Source organism: Nothobranchius furzeri, chromosome 8 (assembly GCF_043380555.1).
Source record: "Nothobranchius furzeri strain GRZ-AD chromosome 8, NfurGRZ-RIMD1, whole genome shotgun sequence".
NCBI classification, from domain to species: Eukaryota; Metazoa; Chordata; class Actinopteri; order Cyprinodontiformes; family Nothobranchiidae; genus Nothobranchius; species Nothobranchius furzeri.
In genome coordinates this window covers 78,536,279-78,563,635 of record NC_091748.1, presented here as the reverse complement: position 1 = coordinate 78,563,635, position 27,357 = coordinate 78,536,279, and the positions used below count along the sequence as shown (strand labels likewise).

General features: G+C 45.9%; 2 protein-coding genes across 5 annotated transcripts in view; one reads left to right on the top strand and one right to left on the bottom strand.

Moving 5' to 3' along the window:
• The window catches only part of si:ch73-60h1.1 (calcium/calmodulin-dependent protein kinase type IV), a 33,724-nt gene extending 21,009 nt beyond the window's left edge, over window positions 1-12,715 (bottom strand). Inside the window, exons 1-4 of the mRNA XM_054751978.2 lie at window positions 9,238-12,715; window positions 4,908-4,986; window positions 4,602-4,664; window positions 2,247-2,329 (exon numbers count right to left, since the gene is read on the bottom strand). Of these exons, the coding sequence (XP_054607953.1) occupies window positions 2,247-2,329; window positions 4,602-4,664; window positions 4,908-4,986; window positions 9,238-9,344 (332 nt within the window). The 5' untranslated portion in view covers window positions 9,345-12,715. The remainder of the gene's footprint in view (window positions 1-2,246; window positions 2,330-4,601; window positions 4,665-4,907; window positions 4,987-9,237) is intronic.
• Window positions 1-22,797, top strand: part of LOC107393095 (T-cell acute lymphocytic leukemia protein 1) — a 30,979-nt gene extending 8,182 nt beyond the window's left edge. For 3 of the 4 annotated variants that reach the window (XR_011521442.1, XR_008566112.2, XR_011521441.1), the window contains exons 3-6: window positions 8,173-8,258; window positions 8,629-8,687; window positions 21,398-21,462; window positions 21,970-22,042. Coding sequence is in view for 1 of the 4 variants with exons in the window: in XM_054751981.2 (XP_054607956.1) it covers window positions 21,171-21,226; window positions 21,398-21,462; window positions 21,970-22,328 (480 nt within the window). In the remaining 3 variants the exon portion in view is untranslated. Of the gene's footprint in view, window positions 1-8,172; window positions 8,259-8,628; window positions 8,688-21,035; window positions 21,227-21,397; window positions 21,463-21,969 lie in introns of those variants that run through there. The other variant, XM_054751981.2, reaches the window with a different exon arrangement.
• The last annotated feature ends 4,560 nt before the right edge of the window (window positions 22,798-27,357 follow it).

Genomic DNA, 27,357 nt, shown 5'->3' with positions numbered 1-27,357 from the left:
TCATCTCCCGCCTCGATTACTGCAATGCCCTTCTAACTGGTCTTCCAGGCTGTACTGTGAGACCTCCTCAAATGGTCCAGAACGCAGCGGCGCGTCTGGTCTTCATTCAGCCAAAAAGAGCACACATCACCCCTCCATGGGTAACCCGTTATCAGCCACCCTGTGCGAGTTTTTCATGGAAGACCTGGAACAAAAAGCCATAGCCACCGCCCCCCCAACTGCAAAATAAAACTATGGAAACGCTACGTGGATGACATACTGGAAATCATACCAAAAGGTCAAACAGAAACACTAACACAACACTTAAACAACATTGACGACACGGGCAGCATAAAATTCACTTATGAGTTAGAAACAGAAGGCAGCATAGCATTTATGGACATGAAAATCACCAGACAGACCGACGGGACCCTAAACATAAACACATACAGGAAACCAACACACACAGACCAATATCTATTATGGACATCAGAACACCCCACCATACACAACATGTCAGTAATCAGAACACTATATCACCGAGCAAACATAATAACAGAAGAGAGAGACCGTAAACAAGAGGACAAACACATACAACACGCTTTAAAGACCTGCGCATACCCGACATGGGCAATAAACAAAGGAAAACAACAAACAACAACAGAAAGCAAAGAACAACCCAAAAAAAAAAAAGAACCAGAAACCCAGAAAGACAAGAACCAAAACCAGTGATAACCCTACCATACATCAGAGGCATAACAGAAAAAATAAGAGCAACAATGAAAAAACACAACATAAACACACCAACAAAGCCATACACAACAGTTAGAAACAGACTAGTACACCCAAAAGACAAGATAACAGCCAGACTTAAATGTGGAGTCGTTTACGAAATCCCATGCAAACTCTGCAGTAAAACATACATAGGAGAACCCGGACGCCAACTCAATACACGGACAATAGAACACAGAAAGGAGTGTGAAAAAGAGGCAAATCGAAAACACACAAGAGCAGCAAAAGAAGAAGCAGAAAGTACAATAAAGAAGTCAGCCGTAACAGATCATTGCTTAAGAGAAAACCATATAATGGACTGGGACGACACAAGGATCATAAACACCGAACAACAAAAGATGGATCAAGAAAGCAATCGAGATAAGGAGACGTGGATGTGGGACCATGAACAGGGACGATGGAGTTTACACGCTGGACCACGCATGGGACTGCATCGTCGGAGAGGGGAGAGCGGGCAGCAGAGGGCGACAACGTCCTCTGCTGCCCGCGGATAAATGGAGAAGGAAGTGACGCGCCACCATCAGCGTCAGCCTGAAGAAGCCGGCAGCCGTCGGCGAAACTGTAGCTACAAACAGGTAAACAAAACTGTTTCTGTGTTTAAAAAAAGAACTACAACATGGAATTAGAAATAACGCACAGCAAGAACACACCTAAGATGTCACCCCTCTGTTCATTGAGCTCCACTGGCTACCGCTAGCAGCACGCATCAAATTCAAATTGCTAACACTAGCATACAAAGTCCGAGATGGTACGGCTCCCATCTACTTGAATCCTCTTGCAAAGGCTTACGTCTCAGCCCGGCCGCTCCGGTCATCACAGGATCGTCGGCTAGCAGTGCCTACACCACGCTCAGGACAATCCAGACTCTTCTCATGCATCGTTCCACAAATGTGGAATGACCTTCCAAGCACTACCAGAACAGGAGCTTCCTTTTCAATTTTCAAGAAACTCCTGAAGACCCTGCTCTTCAGAGAGCATCTTCTAAACTAGCACCCTCCCTGCACCTGTCCCCCCTCTCTACCGTCCACTCCTTGTTCCCTCCTCTCCATGATTGATGTCCAGTTGTTGTTGTTGTTGTTGTTGTTGTTGTTAGCCTCAAGGGCAACATGCCGATTATCACTTGTAAGTCACTTTGGACAAAAGCGTCTGCTAAATACATAAACATAAGTACGACGTCTGATTTGTAGTCATGCTAATTCCGAACTTTTACAAGCTGATAAATCTCAAAGTACGTGACTGGCGTGGTCCAAACACCCACCAGTAGTTCTCATTTAAATTAAAGAGCAACATGTGTGATTCAGGGCGCCACTGGTAGAAACACACGGGACTAAGCTGACCAGTAAACATCCCAGCCTGCAACTACACATCCCCTCAGAAACATAGACAACTGATTTCTGCCTGTAGATCTTAAAGCACAACTGTGAAACTAATCGTGTAAACCAACCAGAACCAGCACCTGATCCGTGTTTTCTTACCGGTCAAACAGCTCTCCTCCAGTCACTAGCTCCAGCACCAGAGTGATGTCGGTGTCCGTCTCAAAGATCTCCTTCAGCTGGATCTGAACCGCAGAAAACAACAGCTGTGTTAGTTTGGTTTGGTCTGGTTTGGTCTGGTTTGGTCTGGACACGTATCACACGACCATTACACACGTTATAAAATATGAAGGGAGTTTATTTTACTCCAATAAAACAGAAGTTTCTAAATCTGGATTTACAAACTCGACTCGACTGAGGCTGACGGGTTATTAGGGATTGGGGAGTTTTTGAATGAAACTCAAGGGTGTGTCATTATTTCGGAGACGTGGACCTTCTACCAGAAATCTGGTTGTTGACCAGAGCTGCTGGAATCCTCAGGAGGCTTTTAGCAGCTTTTGGTGTTGAAACTTCACCGAGACTGTCCTGAGATGGTCTCAGCAACACTCCACATAACACTTAGACAAAGTCACAGCACAGCATTTAACATGTAGAGGAGGGGTGTCCAACCCTGGTGCCCTGTGGTCCTCGGCTGTGACAGTAGAGGACCAGGGTCGGACACTTCTGGTGACACACTGATCGTTCACGAGGAGCGTTACATGGCCGACCTTTGTCGTGTTTCAGTGGAGTTGTCGCTGTTCTGACTCACTAACAGCATGAAGAGAAAAGAGCGAACTGCTGTTGCAGGAACCAGAAATAACTCCCGACACTTCACAGCTCCACACCTTAGCAACAATCCAGAGCAACCCGTCCTCTGCTAACTCCACCAGACGGTGGTTTTCATCCTCTAAAGGGAAATGAAGCTTTTACCCTTTTTCATAGAAACTGAAGCTTTTATTTTCTTGGCTGTGGGATTCACCGTATTCACTCCTTTTGGCCAGAAATGCAGACGAGGGTTTAGACTTTCATCCGAGCCCGTTTTAGACACGAGAGGATTGTTTCCAGTCTGGTTATTTATTTAGCTGAATGTTTGTGAGTCAAAGTTAGACGAAGGAGGAAACACTGCCTCCTAAAAGGAGAAATGTCTAACCAGAGGTCTGTTGGGACTGCGGAGACGGGCCAGACGCTCAGGAGGACAACCTCTCGATGAGGCTCTCGGTTGCGTTTGGATCTTCTCGCTGAATATTTTCACACATTCCGATGTTTTGATTCACACCTACGGAGGAACTGAAATCCAACCGGAAAAGCTGGCGAACGACACGAGAGACTGTACTCCTGACGGAAGAGGTTTCCTGAAAGACTCGAGACACGAACCACGTCCCTGGGCTGACTCTCGCTGTTTAGAGGTTTTGCTGCAGGAACTTGGACTGATCTCCACACAGCAAACTTGAAAGTTCTGAATGAACACTCTCAGAGTTAAAATGAACACTTCTTCAGACTTTATATGGGAGCCACTGCTTCAGTGTTAGATCAGCACTTTTAAAAGAGTTAACATTTTAACACCATCTAGTGTTAATAGTGAACTCTTTTCACCAGCAGAGTTTACTAAATACACCAAGTTAGTGTTAAAACACCACATGTAAACACTCGTTGAGATGAATCTTGTAGTGATGTGATGTTTACAAATGAATTGAATCTTTTGAACGGGTTTTCAAAGTGAATGATGAGAGCCGAGTCCCTACAGAGATCCGTTCATCTTAACAAACAACCCCGGAAACCGGTCAAACCCCACCCACCGCTGTGACAGACGTAGGAGGAACCATAGAAACACATGTTTATACACACATCTATGGGAGGAACACTAACCAACCCCGTGCGCCCTCACGGACACCGCAGGGAAACGTTGGAGAAAATAGCCCCCCCCCCCCCCCCCCCCGGAAAAGCCAGTGTTAACAAATCGTATTAATGTTAAGTCAAACCATATACTAATCTTGTTCATTCAAGACATTGCTGTAAAACTAAATAAAAATATTACAATTAATAAGTAAAGAAATAATCAGAATAAAAAAAATATACATATGTTTCTGCTGCTCACCATTAAAAAAGTTTTTATCTCCATAGTTTTTTTTACACAACAGGTGAATTAACGTAAAAAAAGCATTTTTAAATTAAAATTGGGGTAATATTTTAAATAACTGAAATGTATTTTTCTAAAACGTTTGCATTTGTAAAATTTAAGCTAAATATTTTGGATGCGTACTGTTATTTTAATAAAAACTACTAAAGGAGTAATACAACACATCACCACAGGCTAAATTCTCCCAGGGTTACCACAAGGACCAATTTGGTGTGCCACCCCAAAAATGTCTTTGGCCCCCTCTGGCCACCCCCATCTAAATTTTCTGGAGGCGCCCCTGATAGGCTCCACCCCCATCCCCCTGAGTGGACACACAGAAGGAGCAAATGATGCAGACTTACGATGTTGGGATGGGACAGACGCAGCAGAACGCCGATTTCAGTCCGAACGATTTTCTTATCAATCTACAACAAAAGAAACATTTTCTCTTCAGACAAAATACAGGAAATAAGCAGCCAAAAATATCTTAGTGAGCCAAAACAATATGACCACGAGCTGCAGCTGTAAGAGGTGGGCGTGGAGGGAGCTGCTTGTTTAGATGGAGACCTTTCAGGTTCTTCAGGTTAAGCGTCCGAGCTGTTCTCACTAAAAACCCTTTACAAGGTGGTCATAATGTTTAGGCTCATCTGGTGGCGGAGGTAACTGACTGTTTTCTTCAGCACTTTGACGGCGTAGGGTTTCTGGGTCTGTTTCTCCTCACAGCGGTAAACAATGGACGTCGCTCCTCTGAAACGACAGAAGATCTGAGTTTATCTGCTCGGAGAACCAGGAGCATGAGAAACAAACACAAATGTTATGTATCTGTAGTAAATGTGTGTGTGTGAAGGACGAGGTCCCAAACACTTTCTATGGAGACGGAGCTCAAACATCAACCTTTCTCTGTCACACATCTGCTGATGAGCAAGGAGAGCTTCTCGCTGGACTTTTGGACAAACGAAGGGGACAGAAGAACCGACTCGCACACCGATACTGGTCTTCTGGTGATGTGTGGACATAAATCTGTTCCAAATGATCCCAAATACAACGTGATCAACAAGAGATTATTATTCATTAAGAGGATTTGTTCTCTTGATTGTTCTTCCTCGGACGCTAATGCGGCACGAACGGCGGCGTGAACCCCCACATCAAATCGAGCGGCTCGGCCATGGGAAGTGTGGCGTGCTCTGATTTTGGGGTCGTCACCCAATAACATGATTTTGGTCCTATATAACACAATGCCACTGTCTTATGCCAGCAGGCTGGTCCCTTTTTCAAAATGCCTTCAGGATTTTTCTAGTTGTATTGTAACACTTCACTTTGTAAGCATGCTCTTATTTTGAAAGGGCGCTGGAATGACTCACTGTCTTCCCTTCTGGAGGGTAAACTCCTGTTTTTCTTATGTTTGACGCGTTTTAAAGGGTAAAATAAAGTGCAGAACGAGAGCAACACACACTGGCACCATGGGGATATGCAGCCCCACCCCTCTCCATGAGGTTCCCTCACCAAGCACTAGTGTTCAAGAAAAGTACATTTTCATTCCCACTGACACCCCTCATGGACATCCAAGTTCTCATGGCAGCTCTTCTCTGCCTTTACAGCATCCATATTCATCCATGATTTTTCATGAGCAATTCCTGGAGTAGAAATTTATGCTTAATTAATTTGTTGCTAATTAATTAGTAATTATCACAGATTTTTTTTCTTTGACCCCTATCAAAATAATCTGCCTATAGGTGTTTTAATGGAAGTCTGTGAGGATTTTAGTGCAATGAACCAGATTTTTACATGATAACTGGTTTGGGCATTAGATTTAATCCCAGCTAACCGAGCCACTGTCTCGGCGTCTGCCATCTCTATAAGAGGTTATCTCTGGATATTCTCGGCTTTACTAAACATGAAACATCTGCTATAAAAACAACCAAGTTGATGATTAAAGTCTTTGTTTGTGAAGGTAAAACACGCAACTACGTAAACAAAGATGGAAAACGTATTCAGACATCTGATCATGTCGCAGCCCACAGCTCACCCTGCAATGTGTTGGCTGTGTGACGCTCTTAATTTGGCGGGTCCAACTGCAGCGTTTCTCCATCATTTAGCAACTTAATGACTGTATTCCTTCTGAAGACACGTTTGAACATTTTTCCTATAAAGACTAGATTTAGGCTGGATTAATGATAGATTAGGGTTGTTTTGGGTTGGCGTCATGACAATGGGATTAGGTATTTGTGTGTATGTGTGAGTTTTAAGTGGGAGGGGGGTGTCTAGTATTCTGCTGGGACAGCTGGAGGAACAGATCCATCTGAAAAGCACGGACACACACACACACACCACACACACAGTCCTGGTTGGTCTCCATGGCAACAGGACACCTTGCAGCAGAACTGGTGGCAGCGCTCACGTGTCAGAACCCATGTTGACATCAGTTTATCGTTTCATGCTTCCTAAGACACAAACAAACAACATCCACAAACAAGGTGCACACACACACACACACACATTCACACGCGCGCGCACACACACACACACACACACACACACACACACACACACACACACACACACACACACAAAACACTGGATCAAAGCGTAAACAAACACAAACAATAAACAACGATCCGGGGCTAGCAGCGTGAGTGGGTCTTGTTTGTGTTTATGTTTGAAAAACAACAAACAAACGCAAGACAGCAAGCATGATGTCATCAGACGTTCCTACCAAAATAAAAGTGTCCGTCATCCACCACAGTGCTCTGCTTCACCCTTTGATCAGATATAGTTTCTGACTGAAATGGAAACTTGTGTGTAAATAATAAAAGTGTCATGTAAATAAAGGGTTATAAATGTTTTAGGAAGGTTTTGGTTTTTAACTTTACTGGACAGGAATCATTTCTGTAGCTTGTGTTTAAGAGTGGAGTCGTCATGTTTCAGAGGTCTGATTTGTTCCAACAGGATCACATGACCTGTAGCAGCTAATAAACTGATGGTTTATTATTATTATTATTATTATTATTATTATTATTATTATTATTTTAGTGGAGCGCCTTCCTCCCCATTAACCACCTAGTGGTGCGTCTTCGGAACGATCCGGTGAGACTGAACTAATGGAAAACCAATGACTGGTGAAGGTGAAACTACAGCAGCAGAAATCCTCTAATAGTTTAATTACGGTCTAACATTTATAACGTTAACAGAATGAAACCTAATCATTATTTTATTGTATTATGTAAAACTTAAACAGCGATAAAGAGCTAAAACTGCCACCTGTAGATCCTCCACCAGGGGGCAGCAGACATGACTGATCTGGCAGGTTTCTGGTGAAGGTACTAATCCTGATGCTCCATCTGGAGGCTTTAACGCAGGGGTATTCATTTACGGGCCTGGAGGGTTGGTGTCAGCACGTTTTAGTGGTTTCTCTGCTCCAACACACCTGATTCAGTGCTTGGATCCCCTGCAGCAGCTCATCAGGCTCAGCAGGTTAAAACCAAACCCTGCTGAATGCCCCTGCTTTAAAGATGTTTATGAGGACATTTGGGACAATTATCCATGAGGGGTTGGTCTTAAATAAAGTTTTTTATCTTCTACTTCTTTATCTATTTCTAGGTTAATGACAATAAAACGAAGTTATAATTTTTTCAGTTAAAAACAGTATTGCAACAAAATTTTCTACCATTGCTTTTCCTTTTAGGCGTATAATAATTGTGCTTCTTTGATTCTTAAACTATTTAGTGACAGATTTTTATTCCGTTTTTCATCTGGAAAGTGTTTTATATACATGCCGAGCTCCACGTTTAACCTGGACACCGGAAGCATTCTGGTAAATAAAAATGACGATGATGATGATGATGATAATGATGATGATGATAATGATGTTTATGTTTATGTGCTTAGCAGATGCTTTTATCCAAAGCGACTTACAGTTTTTTTTTTTACCTGTAGGGCATGTTGTGATCTGTGGGGGAAACCGGAGTACCCGGAGGAAACCCACGCATGCACGGGGAGAACACGCAACTCCACGCAGAAAGGCGAGTTTTGAACCTGCGACCTTCGTGCTGCGAGGCAACAGTGCTAACCACTGCGCCACCATGCAGCTTAGATAATGCATGACGATGATAATGATGATGATAATGATGATGAAGATGATGATGATGATAATGATGATGATGATGACAATGATGACGATGATGATGATGATGACGATGACGATGACGATGATGATGATGATGATAATGATGATGAGGATGATGATGATGATGACGATGATGACGATGATGATTATGACAATGATGACGATGATGATGATGGTGATGATGATGATGATGATAATGATGATGAGGATGATGATGATGATAATGATGATGATGACGATATATAATTGGGCCTTTTCTTCTGCAGTACCAAGATCCTCCACAAGAAGGCAGAAGCTAATTGGGTGGAGCAGAAGTTTGGTGAAGGTACAGGTCCTGTAAAAGAGCTGGAGGTCTGCGAAACGTGAACGTGTGGAGCAGATGGGATGTTTTTATTAGTTTCACTTCTGTAACGATGTTCTCCTGAAATGTTTTTTATTTGAGCTTAAAGAGCGAACTATTGTAACATCCTTGTTCTGTAAAAGTTCTCCACGTTCCCTTAGACTATAATCAATAACATAAATAACTTTAAACCTATAACTTTTAACGATAGTTAGGATATAATAAACAATATCCTGAAAACTTTGTACCACGTAAACACAAATAACTGTTTACGGTGAATTGTTGTTGTTTACAATGATCCGGGAGTTCTGCCCTCAGCCGTGATGGTTAGAATAAACCTCCAGATTGGTTTTTACTTTTATCTGTATTTTGGCTCCTGAGCAGCAGGAAGCGGTTCTGGTTCTGTCGATTCTGACTGGTCTGACTCCTGCTGGATTATGAAATGCTGCTGAGTTAATCCGGAATCAGGATGCTCACGTGGACGCACATGTGGCCAAAGTGAACACCCCCCAGCCCAGCCCAGCCCAGCCCAGACCTGCCCAGCTCCGAGCCAATGTTGTAGAGATCCTCCACCGTCCCGTCCCGTCTAGACCCGTCCACCCAGAACTCCTCCGGTTCCGAACCAGGCCGGGACGTCGGCATGGTCTCACCGGAATTCCCCAAATCCAGCGCCAAGGTGTCTAGGTCCAAGCGCACACCGGAACCGGGACAGGATCAGATCGAGTCTGATGGGACCCGATCGGGACCAGAATCGCAGTAATCCAGATCAGACCTGAAGCTTAGATGAAGCCCAGATTAGAGCATCCGAGATGATTCCTGATCCTGATGGGCTTTGATCCAGACCACCGTGGGGTGGGGGCGCCTGCGCCCTCAAACTCCGAACCGGGACCGGGTAAGATGTCTGCGAGAAAAACATCAAAGACAGCCAAACCGCGGCTCTTTAATCCAGACTGAAGCCGGAACCAGGATCCAGACGCTCCGAGTCCTGATGTGGCGCAGCTTCCACCGGGCCTCGGTACTGGTCAGGTGTCGGATCCGATCAGTCCATCCTCCTCCCGGATCCCAGGCTTGGTGTCCGTGTTTTTACCGGCAGAAACGGCTTCTCCGGAGCAGCAGCCTCATGGAGTCTCAGCCCTCAGAGACCGGGACAGCACCGGATCCGGGCTGCGTTTGAAACCGGGAGAGCCTCCCGGGCTGGCTCGGTGCGGGGTGTCGGTGTTAGGTGCGGGGGGTTCGGTTCTCAGGATGGGCTGCTCCAGATGTCCGCTGGATCTGCTGGGATGCTGCTGTCATCCCACAGCCCCGCCCCCTGGATCCCCACCAGCCAATCAGAGTGCTGAACGGCAGCTGGGTCGTGCTGACATTGGTCAGCTGCTGCGTCCCTCAGCGGAGCCTCAACGGCCTAAATAAGGAAACAACCCAAATGCATTAATGTGCATTAGACTGACATCTGGAGGCTTTGATGCTGCGTGCCGGATTCAAACCAGCAGCTCTCACACGGTCACGTGATCTCTGCACCACACACTGGAGTGTCTCGTGATTGCATCATCAGGAGGACACCAGTCAGAACTTATTCAAATCAAAACATGTCATTAAAAACGTAATAAAGCATCACTGTTTATTTATGACGGTTCAGATTTCAACAGAAACGGACGAGGATGAACTCTGACGGCTGCAGCCGGTCAGAGTGAGTCCAGTCCGGAGAACCGGTCCAATCCAGATTTATTTCTGTTGCACTTTCTACACAACACTGTCGACCAAAGTGCTGTAAATAAACAAGCACACACAAAACACAAACAACACCAATAATAAAACACATCACAGCTAAAATACACTCACCTAAAGGACCATCAGCACCTCCACACTAATACGGTGTTGGACCCCTTTCTCCTTCAGAACGGCCTTAATTCTACGTGGCGTTGATCCAACAAGGTGCTGAAAGCATCTTTAGAAATGTCGGCCATGTTGACAGGACAGCATCTTGCAGCTGATGGAGATGATGGGGATGCACATCCAGGGCACGAAGCTCCCGTTCCACCACATCCCAAAGATGCTCTATTGGGGTGAGATCTGGTGACTGTGGGGGTCGTTGTAGTACAGTGAACTCATCGTCATGTTCAAGAAACCAGTTAGAAATGATTGGAGCTTTATGGCATGGTGCATGATCCTGCTGGAGGTAGCCATCAGAGGATGGGTACATGGTGGTCATGAAAGGATGGACATGGTCAGAAACGATGCTCAGGCAGCCCGTGGCATTTAAACCATGCCCAGTTGGCACTAAGGGGCCTAAAGTGCACCAAGAAAACATCCCCACACCATGACACCTCCACCACCAGCCTGCACAGTGGTAACAAGGCATGATGGATCCACGTTCTCGTTCTGTTTACGCCAAACTCTGACTCGACCATCTGGATGTCTCAACAGAAATGGAGACTCATCAGACCAGGCAACATGTTTCCAGTCTTTAACTGTCCAGTTTTGGTGAGCTGGTGCAAACTGTAGCCTCTTTCTCCTGTTTGTAGTGGAGATGAGTGGTACCTACCTGGTGGGGTCTTCTGCTGCTGTAGCCCATCCGCCTCAAGGTCGTGGCTTCACAGACGCTTTGCTGCGTTCCTCGGTTGTAACGAGGGTTAGGGTTAGGCTCTTCTATCAGCTTGAATCAGTCGGCCCGTTCTCCTCTGACCTCTAGCATCAACAAGGCATTTTGGCCCACAGGACTGCTGCACACTGGATGTTTTTCCCTTTTCACACCATTCTTTGTAAACCTAGATATGGTTGTGGGTGAAAATCCCAGTAACTGAGCAGATTGGGAAATACTCAGACCGGCCCGTCTGGCACCAACAACCACGCCACGCTCACAATAGCTTCAATCACCTTTCTTTCCCATTCGGACCTTCAGGTTGGAGTTCAGGAGATGGTCTCGACCAGGACCACGCCCCTAAATGTTCTGAAGCAGCTGCCCTGTGATTGGCTGATTAGATAATTGCATTAAGGAGAAGTTGAACAGGTGTTCCTAATAATCCTTTAGGTGAGTGTACATCTGCATAAAAACAGTTCAAAAAACAAAACACATGTAGAAATCAAACAAGGGCGGACGTACAACGATCAGATCGTGTTAAATGCTGGTGACTAGAAGTGCATCTTGAGAAGAGTTCAAAACCACAAGCGAGGATCACATGGCAGGAGAATGTCTGAAAGGCATGATGGTGCCAGTCCGTATAAAGGTTTATACGTCGGCACGAGAACTTAAACCAATTCTAAAAACTGGAATCCAGTGAAGAGAAGCTAGCACCGAGGTGATGTGATCACACCTGCAGGTGCCTGTTAGCAACGGTGCTGCTGCATTCTGCACCACGGCGCAGCTTTAGCAGAGCAGCTATCTTAAACAATGCAACATGAACTGAGCCACAAATCCAGCCACAGAGACGCCCATCACCACCACCACGACACAGAGAGGACCCTAAAAGTTCCATTAAGTTATTCAGCACAGAAAGAGTTTAAAACGCCTTCGCTGCACACTCTGCATAACAGCTGTACAGCGGACTGATACATCAAATACAACGGGACAGCGGTCAGAAAACACTGCATCACTACTAAGTTTGATTCAATTCAGTTCAGTTTATTTATAAAGCGCCAAACCACGACAAGTCGTCTCATGGACCTTCACCATAGGCGTCATTTTAACCGGGGACGCCATGGACATGTCCCCGGCAAAACTTGTGATTGGCAGCTGTGTCCCCCCCACTTTCAAAAAAGCCTGCTGATTTTACCAGCTCAGATCTTAGCCTACTTTATTGTCCCCAGCAATTCTGAAAACAAACTGACGCCCTTGACCTTCACACAGTAAACACTCCAGTACAGGTCAGTTCATTAAGCCAATCAGTAACAAGTTTCCTATTTAAGGAAATCAGCAAATTGCATCGAGTCACTGACTAGTGTCAGAGTCTTCACAGCAATCCTCATACTAAGCAAGCATGCAGCGACAGTGGAGAGGAAAACTCCCTTTTAACAGGAAGAAACCTCCAGATGATCCTGGCTCAGTATAAGCAGCCATCCTCCACGACTCACTGGGGATGGAGACGACAGAGCAGACACACACACACACACACACACACACACACACACACACACACACACACACACACACACACACACACACAGTAGTGTTTCTATGGTTATATTGTGAATTCTTAGTAAATATTCTATTTGGTGAGAGATAAACTTTATTGTATCTATCCTAGTGGATCTATAATCCATCCATCCATCCATTTTCATCCAATTATCCGGAGTCGGGTCGCGGGGGCAGCAGCCTAAGACGAGAGGCCCAGACTTCCCTCTCCCCAGCCACTCGGGCCAGCTCCTCCGGGGGAATCCCAAGGCGTTCCCTGGTCAGGTGAGAGACATAGTCCCTCCACCGTGTCCTGGGTCTACCTTTAGGTCTCCTCCTGGTTGGACGTGCCCGGAAAACCTCACCAGGGAGGCATCCAGGAGGCATCCTGACCAGATGCCCGAGCCACCTCAACTGGCTCCTCTCGATGTGGAGGAGCAGCGGGTCTACTCCGAGCCCCTCCCGGATAACCGAGCTTCTCACCCTATCTCTAAGGGAGAGCCCAGCCACTCTTTGGAGAAAACTCATTTCGGCCGCTTGTATCCGCGATCTCGTTCTTTCGGTCACTACCCAAAGCTCATGACCATAGGTGAGGGTAGGAACGTAGATCTACCGGTAAATCAAGAGCTTCGCCTTCTGACTCAGCTCTCTCTTCACCACGACAGACCGGTACAACGCCCGCATCACTGCAGATGCAGCACCAATCCACCTATCGATCTCACGCTCCAGTTTTCCCTCACTCGTGAACAAGACCCCGAGATACTTAAACTCCTCCACTTGGGGCAGGACCTCATCCCTGACCCGGAGAAGGAATTCTACCCTTTTCCGAATCAAGACCATGGTCTCAGATTTAGAGGAGCTTATTCTCATCCCAGCTGCTTCACACTCGGCTGCGAACCGCTCTAGTGAAAGCTGAAGATCACGTTCTGATGAAGCCAACAGGACCACATCATCTGCAAAAAGCAGAGACCCGATCCTCAGGCCACCAAAACGGATGCCCTCCACACCTTGGCTGCGCCTAGAAATCCTGTCCATAAAGGTTATGAACAGAATCGGTGACAAAGGGCAGCCTTGGCGGAGTCCAACTCTCACTGGGAACGAGCCCGACTTACTGCCGGCAACGCGGACCAAGCTCTGACACCGGTCATACAGGGACCTAACAGCCCGTATCAGAGGGCCTGGTATCCCATACTCCCGGAGTACCCCACAGGGCCCCCCGATGGACGCGGTCAAACGCATTCTCCAAATCCACAAAACACATGTAGACTGGTTGGGCAAATTCCCACGCACCCTCCAGGATCCCCCTAAGGGTATAGAGCTGGTCCAGTGTTCCACGGCCAGGACCAAAACCACATTGCTCCTCCTGAATCTGAGGCTCAACAATCCGACGGACCCGCCTCTCCAGAACCCCTGAATAGACCTTACCAGGAAGGCTCAGGAGTGTGATCCCCTGTAGCTGGAAGACACCCTGCGGCCCCCCTTTTTAAATGACGGGACCACCACCCCGGTCTTCCAGTCCAGTGGGACTGCCCCTGATGTCCACGCGATATTGCAGAGCCGCGTCAGCCAACAAAGCCCCACAACATCCAGAGCCTTAAGGAACTCTGGGCGGATCTCATCCACCCCTGGAGCCTTGCCACAGAGGAGCTTTTTAACCTCCTCAGTGACCTCAGCACCAGAGATTTCAGAGGCCAACCCAAAGTCTCCAGACTCTGCTTCCTCACTGGAAGACGTGTCGGCGGGACTGAGAAGGTCTTCGAAGTATTCTGCCCACCGATTCACAACGTCCTGAGTAGAGGTCAGCAGCACACCGTCCACACTATAGATAGAGTTGGTAGCTCACTGCATTCCCCCCCTGAGGCGCCGGTGGACCAGCATCTCCTCGAAGCCGTACGGAAGTCTTGCTCCACAATCTCACCAAACTCCTCCCATGCCCGGGTTTTTGCCTTGGCGACCACCTGAGCTGCGTTCCGCTTGAACTGCTGGTACTCATCAGCTGCCTCTGGAGTCCCAAAGGCCAAAAAGTCCTGATAGGACTCTTTCTTCAGCTTGACAGCATCCCTAACCACCAGCGGGTTCGGGGGTTGCCACCACGACAGGCACAAACGATCCTGCGACCACAGCTCCGTTCGGCCACCTCAACAATGGAGGCAGGGAACAGGGTCCATTCAGACTCAATGTCCCCCGCCTCCCCCGGAACATTTTGGAAGTTCTGTCGGAGGTGGGAATTGAAGCTCCTTCTGACAGGAGACTCTGCCAGACGTTCCCAGCAGGCCCTGGCGATACGTTTGGGCCTGCCTGGTCTGACCGACGTCCTCCCCCACCATCTGAGCCAACTCACCACCAGGTAATGGTCTGTTGACAGCTCCGCCCCTCTCTTCACCTGAGTGTCCAACACATGCGGCCGCAGGTCAGACGAAACAACAACACAGTCGATCATCGAGCTGCGGCCTAAGGTATCCTGGTGCCAAGAGCACATATGGACACCTTTATGTCTGAACATGGTGTTCATTATGGACAATCCATGACTGGCACAGAAGTCCAATAACAAAACACCACTCGAATTCAGATTGGGGGGCCGTTCTTCCCAACCACACCTCTCCAGGTCTCACTGTCGTTGCCCACATGAGCGTTAAAGTCCCCCAGCAGAACGAGGGAGTCACCGGAAGGAGCGCTTTCCAGCACCCCCTCCAAGGTCTCCAAAAAGGGTGGGTAGTCTGAACTGTAGTTTGGTGCATGAGCACAGACCAGTCAGAACCCATCCCCCCACACGTAGGCGGAGGGAGGCTACCCTCTCATTCACCAGAGTCAACCCCAACGTACAGGCACCAAGATGGGGGGCAACTAGTATGCCCACCCCTGCTTGGCACTTCTCAGTGGGAGCAACTCCAGGGTGGTAGAAAGTCCAACCCCTCTCAAGGAAACTGGTTCCAGAGCCAGAGCCTTGCGTTGAGGTAAGTTTTACTATATCTAGTCGGAACACCTCACACTCCAACTCAGGCTCCTTCCCCACCAGAGAGGTGACAATCCATGTGCCAAGAGCCAGCTTCTGTAGCCGAGGATCAGACCGCCAAGGTCCCCGCCCTCAGCTAATTATCTATAATTAAACGGGTAAACTAGTAGTAGCACGTTCAATGTCAAAGAGAGTAAAAAGTTATTATCAGGAGAGGGAGAATGTTTAAGTGGTTAGCAGCAGTGTGCTAGACGATGGCTTCCTCCATGAGGCCACCACAGCTCAGCATAACATCGTTGTAGCTTCTTCTGGGGAGAAAAACACTTAGAGAAAAATAAAGTTAACAGCTGAAATAGCAGGAAATAATACAGTTAAAGAGCAGATAGTAGAAGAAAGTAGTCGAGAGTGGAAAGTGGTCAGTGTATCCTTCAGCAGTCTAAGCCTATAGCAGCATAACTACAGAGATAACTCTGGATAATCTATCCTATTTAGATGGAGGCATGTTGGAGGCGGGGCAAGGGAGAGCCGTCTTTACCGACTGTACACTCCACCTCCCTCTACTCCCCCACTTGTCCAGATTTAGGCTAACATCAGATTTTAACCATAGGCCCTATCAAATAAAAATGTTTTAAGCCTAGTCTTAAAAGTAGACAAGATGTCTGCCTCACGGACTAAAGCTGGGAGCTGGTTCCTCAGGAGAGGAGCCTGATAACTAAAAGATCTGCCTCCCATCCTAATTTTAGATATTCTGGGAACCATCAGTAGACCTGCAGTCTGAGAGCGAAGTGCTCGGTTAGGAATGTATGGAACAATCAGGTCATTGATGTATGATGGAGCTTGATTATTAAGAACTTTATATGCAGTGTTGGGAGTAACGCCGTTTAAGTATAACGGCATTTCTAACGGCGTTCTTTTATAGGTAACGGAATAATCTAATTAATTACTTTTCCTGCCGTTGCAAAGCCGTTACCGTTACTGGGGACGGAAGGTTGTGCGTTACTATGTGCTTGTCGAACGCTGAGCAGCAGTGTGAGGCTTTCTGACCGCCACACTTCAGCTGCAGCCAGGGAGAGAGAGGTCGGCAACGCACTTACAAACACGATGATTGGCCGGGTGGGCGGAGACCCTCAGTGTTCTCACTGTCTCAGTCGCTGCTGCTGGAGACACAACAAAGCAATGACGGGAATAACTCCGTTTAAAATAACCGCGTTAATAAAAAATATTTCTTTCAGTAACGAGCAAATTAATTAATTACGTCTTTTTTTATCAAAACGATCGTTTCTGTTACTGATAAGAAAATGCGTGCATTAAGCAGCACGGTGTGTTGAAGCTGTCATCAGCTGATCAGGAGCTAAAGAGGTAGATGTTTAAGAGCATCACGGCCCGTGAAGAACGAGGAAGACGTGATGAATATCTACGGCTGCAGGTGTGGATCTGCAGCCGTGCCCTTAGCGTGACAGCGGGACGTCCCGAAGGTCCGCTCACCTGTTCCCCGCTCAGACATCCTGATCTTCTACCGTCCTAGATCATCCAGCTGTAACCTGTTTCTGATCATGTGTTCAGTCCCGCTGTAACACTGATGCATCAGTCTCAGATGTCATGGAGCTAAGGTGTCATCAGAACTACCTGTGTGTGTTCACCACCCAGCTGCAGCTCTTCTGTGGTTGGGTCTGACCCACGTTAGTAAATGTAAGTCCTCCATCAGGCTCGTGCCTCTTCTAGTGTCATTTTAAAGGTTTTTATTTATTTATTTTACCATGACTAGATTACCAGCAACAGAAATGCTGCTAAAAACACACAATTATGTGAAGCTGGAAAAATTAGAATACTGTACAAAATTACATTTATTTCTGTAATTTAACTAGACCGAGAGACCATTTAAAGGCTCATGAACCTTTACAGGTGTTTCTATTTGCAATTTTAACTTTTAGCTGATTGGGGTCTTGTTAAATATCACACAGTGACCTTTAAATAGTCTAGATTAGTGTAATGTTCCTATTAGTAGTTCCTCCTGTTAAGTGCTTATTTGTTTAAATTATTCAGGTTTATAAAAACATTTGGACATTTTATTATGTTCCAGTCATTAGTCATTTATATTTTACTATTGTAGTAATTCTAGCATTCTTTAATGAAAAAGTAACTAAGTAGCTACTTTAGTTGGTAATTAGTTACTTTTATGATCTTGTAACTCAGTTAGTAACTGAGTTACTTATTTGACAATGTAATCAGTAACTATAACTAATTACTTTTTTAAAGTAACGTTCCCAACACTGTTTATATGTGAGAAGAAGGATCTTAAAATCTATTCTGAATTTAACAGGTAGCCAATGTAGGGAAGCTAAGACAGGAGAGATATGATCTCTCTTTTTAATTCTCATCAGAACTCTAGCTGCAGCATTTTGGACAAGCTGAAGACTTTTAACTACATTCTGTGGACTTCCTGAGAGTAATGAATTACAGTAATCCAGTCTTGATGTAATAAATGCATGAACTAGTTTTTCAGCATCACTCCTGGAAAGGATGCTTCTAATCTTAGCAATATTCCGAAGGTGGAAAAAGGAAATCCTGCAAACCTGTTTAACCAGACATTTGAATGACATGTCCTGGTCAAACGAATGACCCGCCTCTCAGAGTAAGGACTCCAAAGCGCTTTACACTACAGTGTATCATTCATCCATTCACACACACATTCATGCACTGGCGGGTATGAGCTACAATGTAGCCACAGCTGCCCTGGGGAGCACTGACAGAGGCGAGGCTGCCGAGCACAGGCGCCAACGGTCCCTCCGATCACCACCAGCAGGCAAGGTGGGTTAAGTGTCTTGCCCAAGGACACAACAGCAGAATTCTCTGTCCGGAGCCAGGATTGAACCGGCAACCTTCCGATTACTGGACAACCCGCTCAACCTGTTGAGCTACTGCTGCCCCAAAGATAACACCAAGGTTCCTTACTTTGTTCTCGGAGATTAATGTAATGCCATTCAGGTCAGGCGATTGGCTAAGCTATTTCCTTTTCTTGATTTCTGGTCCAAATATGAGAACTTCCGTCTTGTCTTGATTTAAAAGCAAAAAGTTTAGAGTCATCCAATTTTTTATGTCCTCAAGACAAGCCTGTAATCTACCCAACCGATTAGGTTAATCAGGGTTAAAGGATAAATATAACTGAGTATCGTCAGCATAACAGTGGAAGTTTATCCCATGCTGTCTAATGATTTTACCAATTGGGAGCATATATATAGTAAAAAGAATTGGTCCAAGCACTGAACCCTGTGGTACTCCGCAAGTAACCCTGGAGTATGAAGAAGATTTTTCATGTACATTTACAAAATGAAATCTGTCAGACAGGTAGGATTTAAACCAGCCTAACGCTGTTCCTTTGATCCCTACAACATGTTCAAGTCTTTCTAAAAGAACATTGTGATCAACTGTGTCAAAGGCAGCACTGAGATCCAACAAGACTAGAACAGACACAAGATTCTTATCTGAGGCCATGAGAATATCATTTGTAACTCTCACTAATGCAGTTTCAGTGCTGTGATACTCTCTAAAACCAGACTGAAATTCCTCAAACAGAGCATTAGTGTTTAAATGCTCACATACTTGGATGGCCACTATTTTCTCCAGGACTTTGGATAAAAATGGAAGGTTAGATATTGGTCTATAATTCATTGGGTCATCTGGATCCAGAGAAGGCTTCTTAAGTGAAGGTTTGATTACAGCAACCTTAAAATCTTGTGGTACATACCCATTTACTAAGGATAGATTGATTATATCTAGAATGGGGGCAGTAACCAAAGGAAATGCATCTTTAAATAATTTGGTTGGGATTGGATCCAAAATGCAAGTTGAAGGTTTAGATGAAGCTAATATTTTTGATAACTCTGAAAGCTCAACTGGATCAAAACGGTTCAAGCACAGATGAGGTTCTACAGTCACCTCTGATGCTGCCTCACTTACTGAGGAAGAAGAAATCGCATTAGGGAGGATGCTAAAGATTTTGTTTCTGAAAGAATTAATTTTACTTGTAAAAAATCCCATGAAGTCATTGCTGCTGAGGGCTAAGGGAATAGATGGCTCAGAGCTATGATTCTGTGTAAGTTTAGCAACTGTACTGAAAAGAAATTTAGGATTATGCTTATTCTCCTCAATTAATGCTGAAAAATATGCAGTTCTAGTTTGTCGACGCTTATTTTTATAAAGCACAAGACTATTTTTCCAGGATAGGTAGGCCTCCTCATGGTGCGTAGAGCGCCATGTTCTCTCCAATTTCCTAGAGTTTTGTTTTAAGGCTCATAAATAACAATTAAACCAGGGAGCCAACTTCCTGTCCCTAATTACCTTCTTTAAAGGGGCAACATCATCTAATGCCACACGTAAAGAGGAATTAACATGATGAACTAAGGCATCAATTTGTGAGGGGCTAGAACTGAAAATATTGCCCTCTGCTACGTTCCTCTGAGATGCTGAGGACAGTAAAGATGGAACAGTTGATTTAAAAGACGCAACTGCGTTGTCAGATAGAGACCGACTATAGTGAAATTTACTTTCATGTCTCGAGAACTCAGTTATAAAAAACTCAAAGGTTATCAGAAAGTGGTCCGAGAGGACTGGATTATGTGGAAAGATTGTTATTTCCTCACACGCTATGCCATAAGTCAGCACAAGGTCTATGTCTAATCCTCATCCTCGCCCTGTACTTGGAGCAATATGATGATTTAGATAATTAGGAGTCGACTCATTTAAGCTAACGTAGTCCTCTTGCTGCTGCCAGGGTTCTGTGAGAGAGAGCAAAGAGATCTGATTATCACAAATGAAGTCATTAACTAACAAAGTCTTAGAAAAATTAATGTTCAACAACCCACATTTTATTCTTCTAGTTTTCTGCTCAGTTGAATTTATTCAAATTTTGATGAGATTTCCATGATTTGCTCCTGATTTTTTATCTGTTTAGTTCTTGGCCTGGGCAGGAAGGACGCTGGGCTCAGGTGGGTCACCTGGTGGTTCTGGTTCCCCACCCGGCCAGACCAGGAGCTTTTAGATCTTGAAAGAAATAAAACTCTCCTTAAGGAAAGGAAACACACGTATTAAGGAGGTCGTGACAGGTCGGCTGTGTGTGTGTGTGTGTGTGGGGGGGGGGGGGGGGGGGGGGGGACACGACCGCGGCATGGGGCACAAGGGAGGCGCGGCTCCTGGCCCCTGCGGGTCCCTGGGGGGCTGCTTCCTCTAATGAGTCCGCTAATGGGTCCGTCAGGACCTCCCGGGTCTCCATGGAAACAACGCGTCACGACTCTCGCAGGAGGGGGCTAGGGGGCTCGGCGGTCGGTATAAGAGCAGAGATCAGAACCGTTTTAGACGGACTCTGCAGCTCCGGTGAGTCCAGACTGTCTGCTGATCCGAACCGGACTTCATGGCTGGGCGCGGCATGCTAAACGAGGACGAGCATCAGTTCTACACCTGCAACAGGTGAGAAAAAGTTCTGGGTGGTTTTACTGGAGCGTTTCTGAGGTTTGATGAGCTAAAGGTGATTTCTGCTGACCAACCAATCAGATCAGTCCGTCCTTATAGATCAGGGGATCCGGAACCAGCGGCTCGTGGACCTCCTGGTTCTGATTTTATGTGTGTGTGTTTCTGCAGTGATCCCGAATCCTGGATCACACCCAGGCAGAGAGAAGCTGCTCGTGAACGGAGGCTGAGTGATGGTGAGTCTGACGTCACATCTGAACTTATTCAAAAGTTTAAAAACTAAAGAAAGTCAAGGAAGCTTCCCCCAGAGGTCACGTGGTGTGATCCTCTGATTCTTTTTTCTTTATTTCTGAGCCGCCGTGACTAAACTACACTTTGGTTAATCACTGTAAACGTTCCTAACTTTAGTTATATATAATCTGTTATTTATTTATTTACTTTAATTCAAACACACCTGAGTTTGCTCCTGCCACCTGCAGTACGTAGATGCTCCACTAGAGGGCAGAAGGCATTTACAGGATCTGAAGAACAAACTAATCTTGTTGAAGAGGTAGAGCTCAGACAGACGCATCAGATACTTGTGGGGGTATTACTGGTTAAACTGGTTCATCCAGCAGAGAGCGGGGTGACCTTTAACCCCACACCCCACCCAATCATGCGCTTCATCCTCAAAAGTTTTGTTAAACTTGTTTAAAACACGTTCTTCTTTGTGTGTTCCTGATGCTTCCTTCCTCCTCTTTTAGATTCCCGTCCCCGGGTCGTCCGTCGGATCTTCACTAACAGTCGTGAGCGATGGCGGCAGCTGAATGTTAACGGGGCATTCGCCGAGCTGCGGCGCCTCATCCCGACCCATCCCCCTGACAGGAAGCTCAGCAAAAACGACATCCTGCGCCTCGCCCTCAGGTACATCAGCTTCCTGGACCAGATCCTGACCGATCAGGACCATGAGGACCGTCAGGGCCTTGCTGGGAACCTGTTAGAGGATGGACTGCAGGGGGCGCTGTCACCAAACTACAGCTGCCAAAGCTCAAATGAAGGAGACTCTGATGGTCTGATGGAGGAGCAGACCGGACTGCAGCACCTCCACCTGCGATCCAGATGAGGAGTTATGAAGGAGCCAAGCTGACCACCAAGGCTGAAAAGCAACAGAGCGTATCAGAGTTGTTTACAAAGATAAATAAACAACTCTTAGAACATATCATGAAATCTCAATAAGCGAAAAACATCCTTAAATATAAGAGTTAGAACGATGGGAGTTTCCTAGAATGGTGATGATGGTGATGATGGTGGTGGTGATGGTGATGATGGTGGTGATGATGATGATGGTGGTGATGATGGTGGTGATGATGATGATGGTGGTGATGATGGTGGTGATGATGATGATGGTGGTGATGATGGTGACGCTCTGAGTCAGAGAATCGTCTCGTGTGATATTCACATTTATTTGTGGTCTAAAGTTTTAGAAGAAAAGTTTGAAGTTCTGCGGTCCAGCAGAAGATCCTGTAACCAGATTCTGTTTCCTTTGTTTTAAAGGAACTTTGGTGCCTTAAAACTTTCCATTCATGTGTAAAACCTCCTTTTTATGTCTGTTTCTCTGCTTAGTTTCTATCTTTGACTGAGATTTTTTTACCTGTGAAAACAAACAGATGAATAAATTAAGATTTTGTCGATTCATCAGCGTTGTAATTAATTAGATAGTTTTTGCTCTGAACAAGGCAAGGTGAGTTCTCGTTTACCTTACTGGGTGGGCGTGAGCGGCCCAGATCTGTCAGCTCTGGGCCGCTCAACAGCTGATGAAGACGCGTCACGCAAACATCGGTGACACTTCTGATGAAGACCGCAGTCGTCGGTCGAAACATGTCAAGGTAAATGAGAACTCACAACACGACCTTACATGTCTGGAGCAATAAGATTCTTATTTATTGTCTACGATAATAAACATTATAAATTGTTGGAATTGGTTCTTTTTCTTTCATTAACTAGAATTGTGATCATACACTGTAAAAAGAAAAAGTTGATCCAACTTAAAAAATTGCTTCAATTGGTAACAAGCACTTTAATTAAGTTTATCCAACTTAAATTATTAGTACAATTTTAATAATTCAGGTTGGATAAACTTAATTAAATTGCTTGTTACCAATTGAAGCAATTCAGTTAGGTTGATTAAACATTCTCTGTGTTGTTACGATAGTTAATTTTGAGTTATTTGCTGGACTTCTTTGTAAGTTGGTAGTTTTCTATAATACAGGAACTGTTGTTGGACAAGAACGCTCTGGGATGGGTTATGTATTATTTATTTATTTATTTTATCAAAGCAGGAAGGAATAAACATGGAGATGGATTTTTGTTGGTTTTTTTCACCAAACAACCAAAAAATAACATAAAACACAAAATTTAAAGCTGTCTGAATTATAAACAGCTTTTACTGCCATCATTCTGACTGAATGAGATCTTGTGGAAACATCTACGTGCATCATAGTCTGAAGGTTCTGAAGCCAACACAGAAGTGAGACAAGCTGCAGTTCCGCCCTCATCCACTAGGGGCTGGATCCAAACCAGAGCAAATCTTCACTGACTCCCATGTTAAAAAAAGCCAACTTTACAGCAGAAATAAACATGTTGACAGCCTGGTACCTTTTAGCTTTAATACATCTAGTTTACGGTCATGACAGCTCAGAGGGGCTGATGTTGTTGTTACTCTTTAGTTCAGGTGTAATTAAATGCTTGAAATCAAGAATAATCAGATAACGTAAATGAGAAATAACCCAAACTTGTACAACGCCCTTCAGAGTCAGAGAACTCCAAAATAATAAACAATGAAGCACTTTACACTACAGTGAATCATTCACTCATTCACACACACATTCACACACTGATGGTGTAGCCACAGCCGCCCAGCGGTGAAATGACAGAGGTGAGGCTGCCGAGCCCCGGCGCCACCGGTCCATCTGACCACCAGCAGACAAGGTGGGCTAAGTGTGCCCAAGGACACAACAGCAGCATTCTCCGCTGGGAGCCAGGATTGAACCTGCAACCTTCTGATTACTGGACAACCCACTCTACCTCCTGAGCTACTGTCCAAGCAGGACCATCAGAGCTAGCATTAGCTGTCAGAGCTAGCGCTAGTGGCTAGCTCCAGGGAAGGTTCCAGCCTCACGTTAATAAATGTTGGGCCATTTTTGCTCTGAACATTATTTGTGTCCTCTGTGTGTTCGTGTTTGGATGTTAATCATGGAATTATTCAGACAAAAAGGGCGCGCTGTTATCGGTAAATACGGCAAACTCATATTCCTGTACTATATTTTGCTGGTTAAATGTAAAAATGCTACACGTTTAACTTAAAGCCTGATGCTTCTGTGTGTGTGCGACGGTACGAAGACACAAAACGCCTTCTTGCAAGGGCTCTCCAGCAGGGACTCGAGCCCACTTTTCTAAACATCCGTCGAAGGAGACCGAGAATGCAAGCTTGTGATTGGTCAGAACATCGATTTTGTCAACAACACCGCCAGTGTGCTCACAAAAACATAAAGAAAGCTGAAGCTTTCTTTCTAGCAGGAGACACGGAGCAGCTTGAAGAAAGCCTTGTGGGAGAACCCTAAAAGTATGAATGTTTATCCACCCGTGACTGGAGGAGTAACAAGACACGCAAGTGTTTTACTTGTAGACGGAGACGAGGGGAAACGTGGGTTTAGAGGTGGAGGGCAATGAGGGACAAATGTGTCCGTGTTAAAAACTCTCAGAAATACAAAAAACTGAATATCAACCCAACCTTGGACCAGATACATGACAGGATACCGCAGCTGTGCCCTCTGCTGTCCTGGAGGGGAATTGCTTTGCAGGCTCGCCAGGAGACGGAGAAGTCGGAGAGCAAAGCGTCTCTGTCCCTCGTGGAGCTGACGGAAAGCGTAAACCAGGCTTACCACTGCTTGGTCAAAGGGGGGTGAGATATAACGCGTTGGTAGGGCTGGGAGGCTCTCGGACAGAGCTGCAGCGGTGGCAGCCCCGCTATCCCAGCTCCACCACCAGGGCTTTAGCCTCGCTGTCCTCCAGCCGCTGGGGAGGAGCAGGAGCGTGGCCTCGTGCGGCCCGAATCTGCTGGCTGTGATCTGAGGCTGTGCCTGTGGAGCTCTCTGAGGGAGACCACAGAAATTCAGCAGCTTGATGAGTTGATGGTTGCTTCGAGTCAGAGCTGCTCAACTGCATGTATCTGCAAACCCCCGTTAGCTTTGGTTAGCTTGTAGCTGGAAACAATGGTTCCCTCAGCTCAGCCTCTTGAGTGGCGAGATGTGTGACACGGCCAAGAAAACAGTTGTATTCACGCCTAATGATGAATTCAAACAGTTAGAGGAAACGTCTGATTGAGGCTTTTGAGTCGTGCATGAAAGGGTTAAAATAAATCATTTTAATAATCTTTATTGAGGTTGTAGAGAAATAGAAAAGTCGTGTTTTCTCTAAATCTACACGCAAAACATGAAGAGAAACAGTAAAAATTCAGACAATAAAAAAGTTAAAATGTTTTCAGCTGCCAAAGGTTTCTGGTAACAAATGATTAAACACTGGGGGTGGCGGGTTGGTGGGGGGGTTGGTCCCACTCCTAACAAGCCAATGATGAGGGGGCGTGGCCATACGGACTGATAAACATCTCATCCAATCAGAGAGAGACAGTCAGAACAACACAACAGGTCCCAGAGGAGCTGAGGGGCGTGTTTCCATCACCGAGCTGACGGGAGGGTCGGTGTGAGACTCTGGATCCTCGTCACTTCCCACCTTCCTCCACCGACACGTTTATCCGATCAGCTGTTGACAGAAAAACACTCACTTCTGTTTTTATTACAGATGCTCTCATCTCAGTCCAAGACTCCAGAAAATCCAGAGAGTCCGTTTCATTCAGACTCAGAACGGCTTTTATTGTCCTTCTAAAATCAAGATTTAGAGACTGTTTAAAACCTTGAATCAGATCAAATGTTTGAGCCGACGGGAGGGAAAATGCTGTGAGTCAGAGAGAAAAGCCACGAAACACCAGAACAGCAACGAGTCCGCCTGCTGCTACAGCAGAACCTCCTGCAGCAGCCTCTCACGCGGTTCTGGAGGAGTTCTGCTTGGCAGACATGGGGTCGGGTTCTGGTCTGGTCTCTGACTGCAGCATCTCGATCCTGTTGTAGATCCACGGCTGTAGTTTGAGTCATGGCTCTGTTTAATGACCCGGTTCAGTCCAAGCTCCAAACCGCTGGACTCACCCTACGAATCAGACTCCAGAAGACTTTGGCACCTAGAGGAGCTAATGGTGGACTCAGAGTCCTGCAGAATCAGCACAAACCATCATCACTCCACCGCCGTGCCGATTGCTGGGATCAGCTTTCTGCGCTGCTGTGATGGTGGAACTCATCGGGTGGGACCAGGAACTCATCTACGGGATCCAAGAAGTCAGCTACGGGAAGCAGGAACTCATCAAGTGCGGCGTTTTCAAACCCGGACCTCAGGGCACACCGACCTGCGTGTTTTCCACGTCTCTCCTCCAGCACATCTGGTTTACATTGCCTCCTCAGGAGGACATCAAGTGCTGCAGATGCCTGTTGATCACTCATTTAAAGGAGACACATCATCCTTTTAAATTCGTCCTTTTTACATCTAAATCCTTCAGTTGGGGTCTACAGACAGTAGAACTGCAGTCCGCTGGTCAGATTTCCTCAATATTGTTGCTCCACAGACCCTCGTCTGCCCCTGTTCTGAGGAGAGTCTGGGAACCAGCCGTTTTTGGGTACTGTCTCTTTAAATCTGGAGGAGCTGCAAACTCCACCCACTCCACAAAGCGGGCCTACTCTCTTGCCCCAGTTGGACTTTGTAGCTCTACATAGAAGTCATCGTTTAGCGTAGCAGAAACGTTATATCATCAATTTTAAAACATGTGGGGAGAGTTGTCCATCCAGCGGTTTCAGGGCCGCCGACTCTCTCGTGCATTCGTCTGGATTCACACGCAGTCACGCGATAACATTAATTACATATTTTGTTTACAAGCTGCTCCGGCACACCCGATTTAAACTGCCTCCTCAGGAGGGCATCGAGTGCTGCAGATGCCAGTTAATCACTCACTCATTTAAGTTTGATGTGTGGCAGCAGGGAAGCACTGGTGT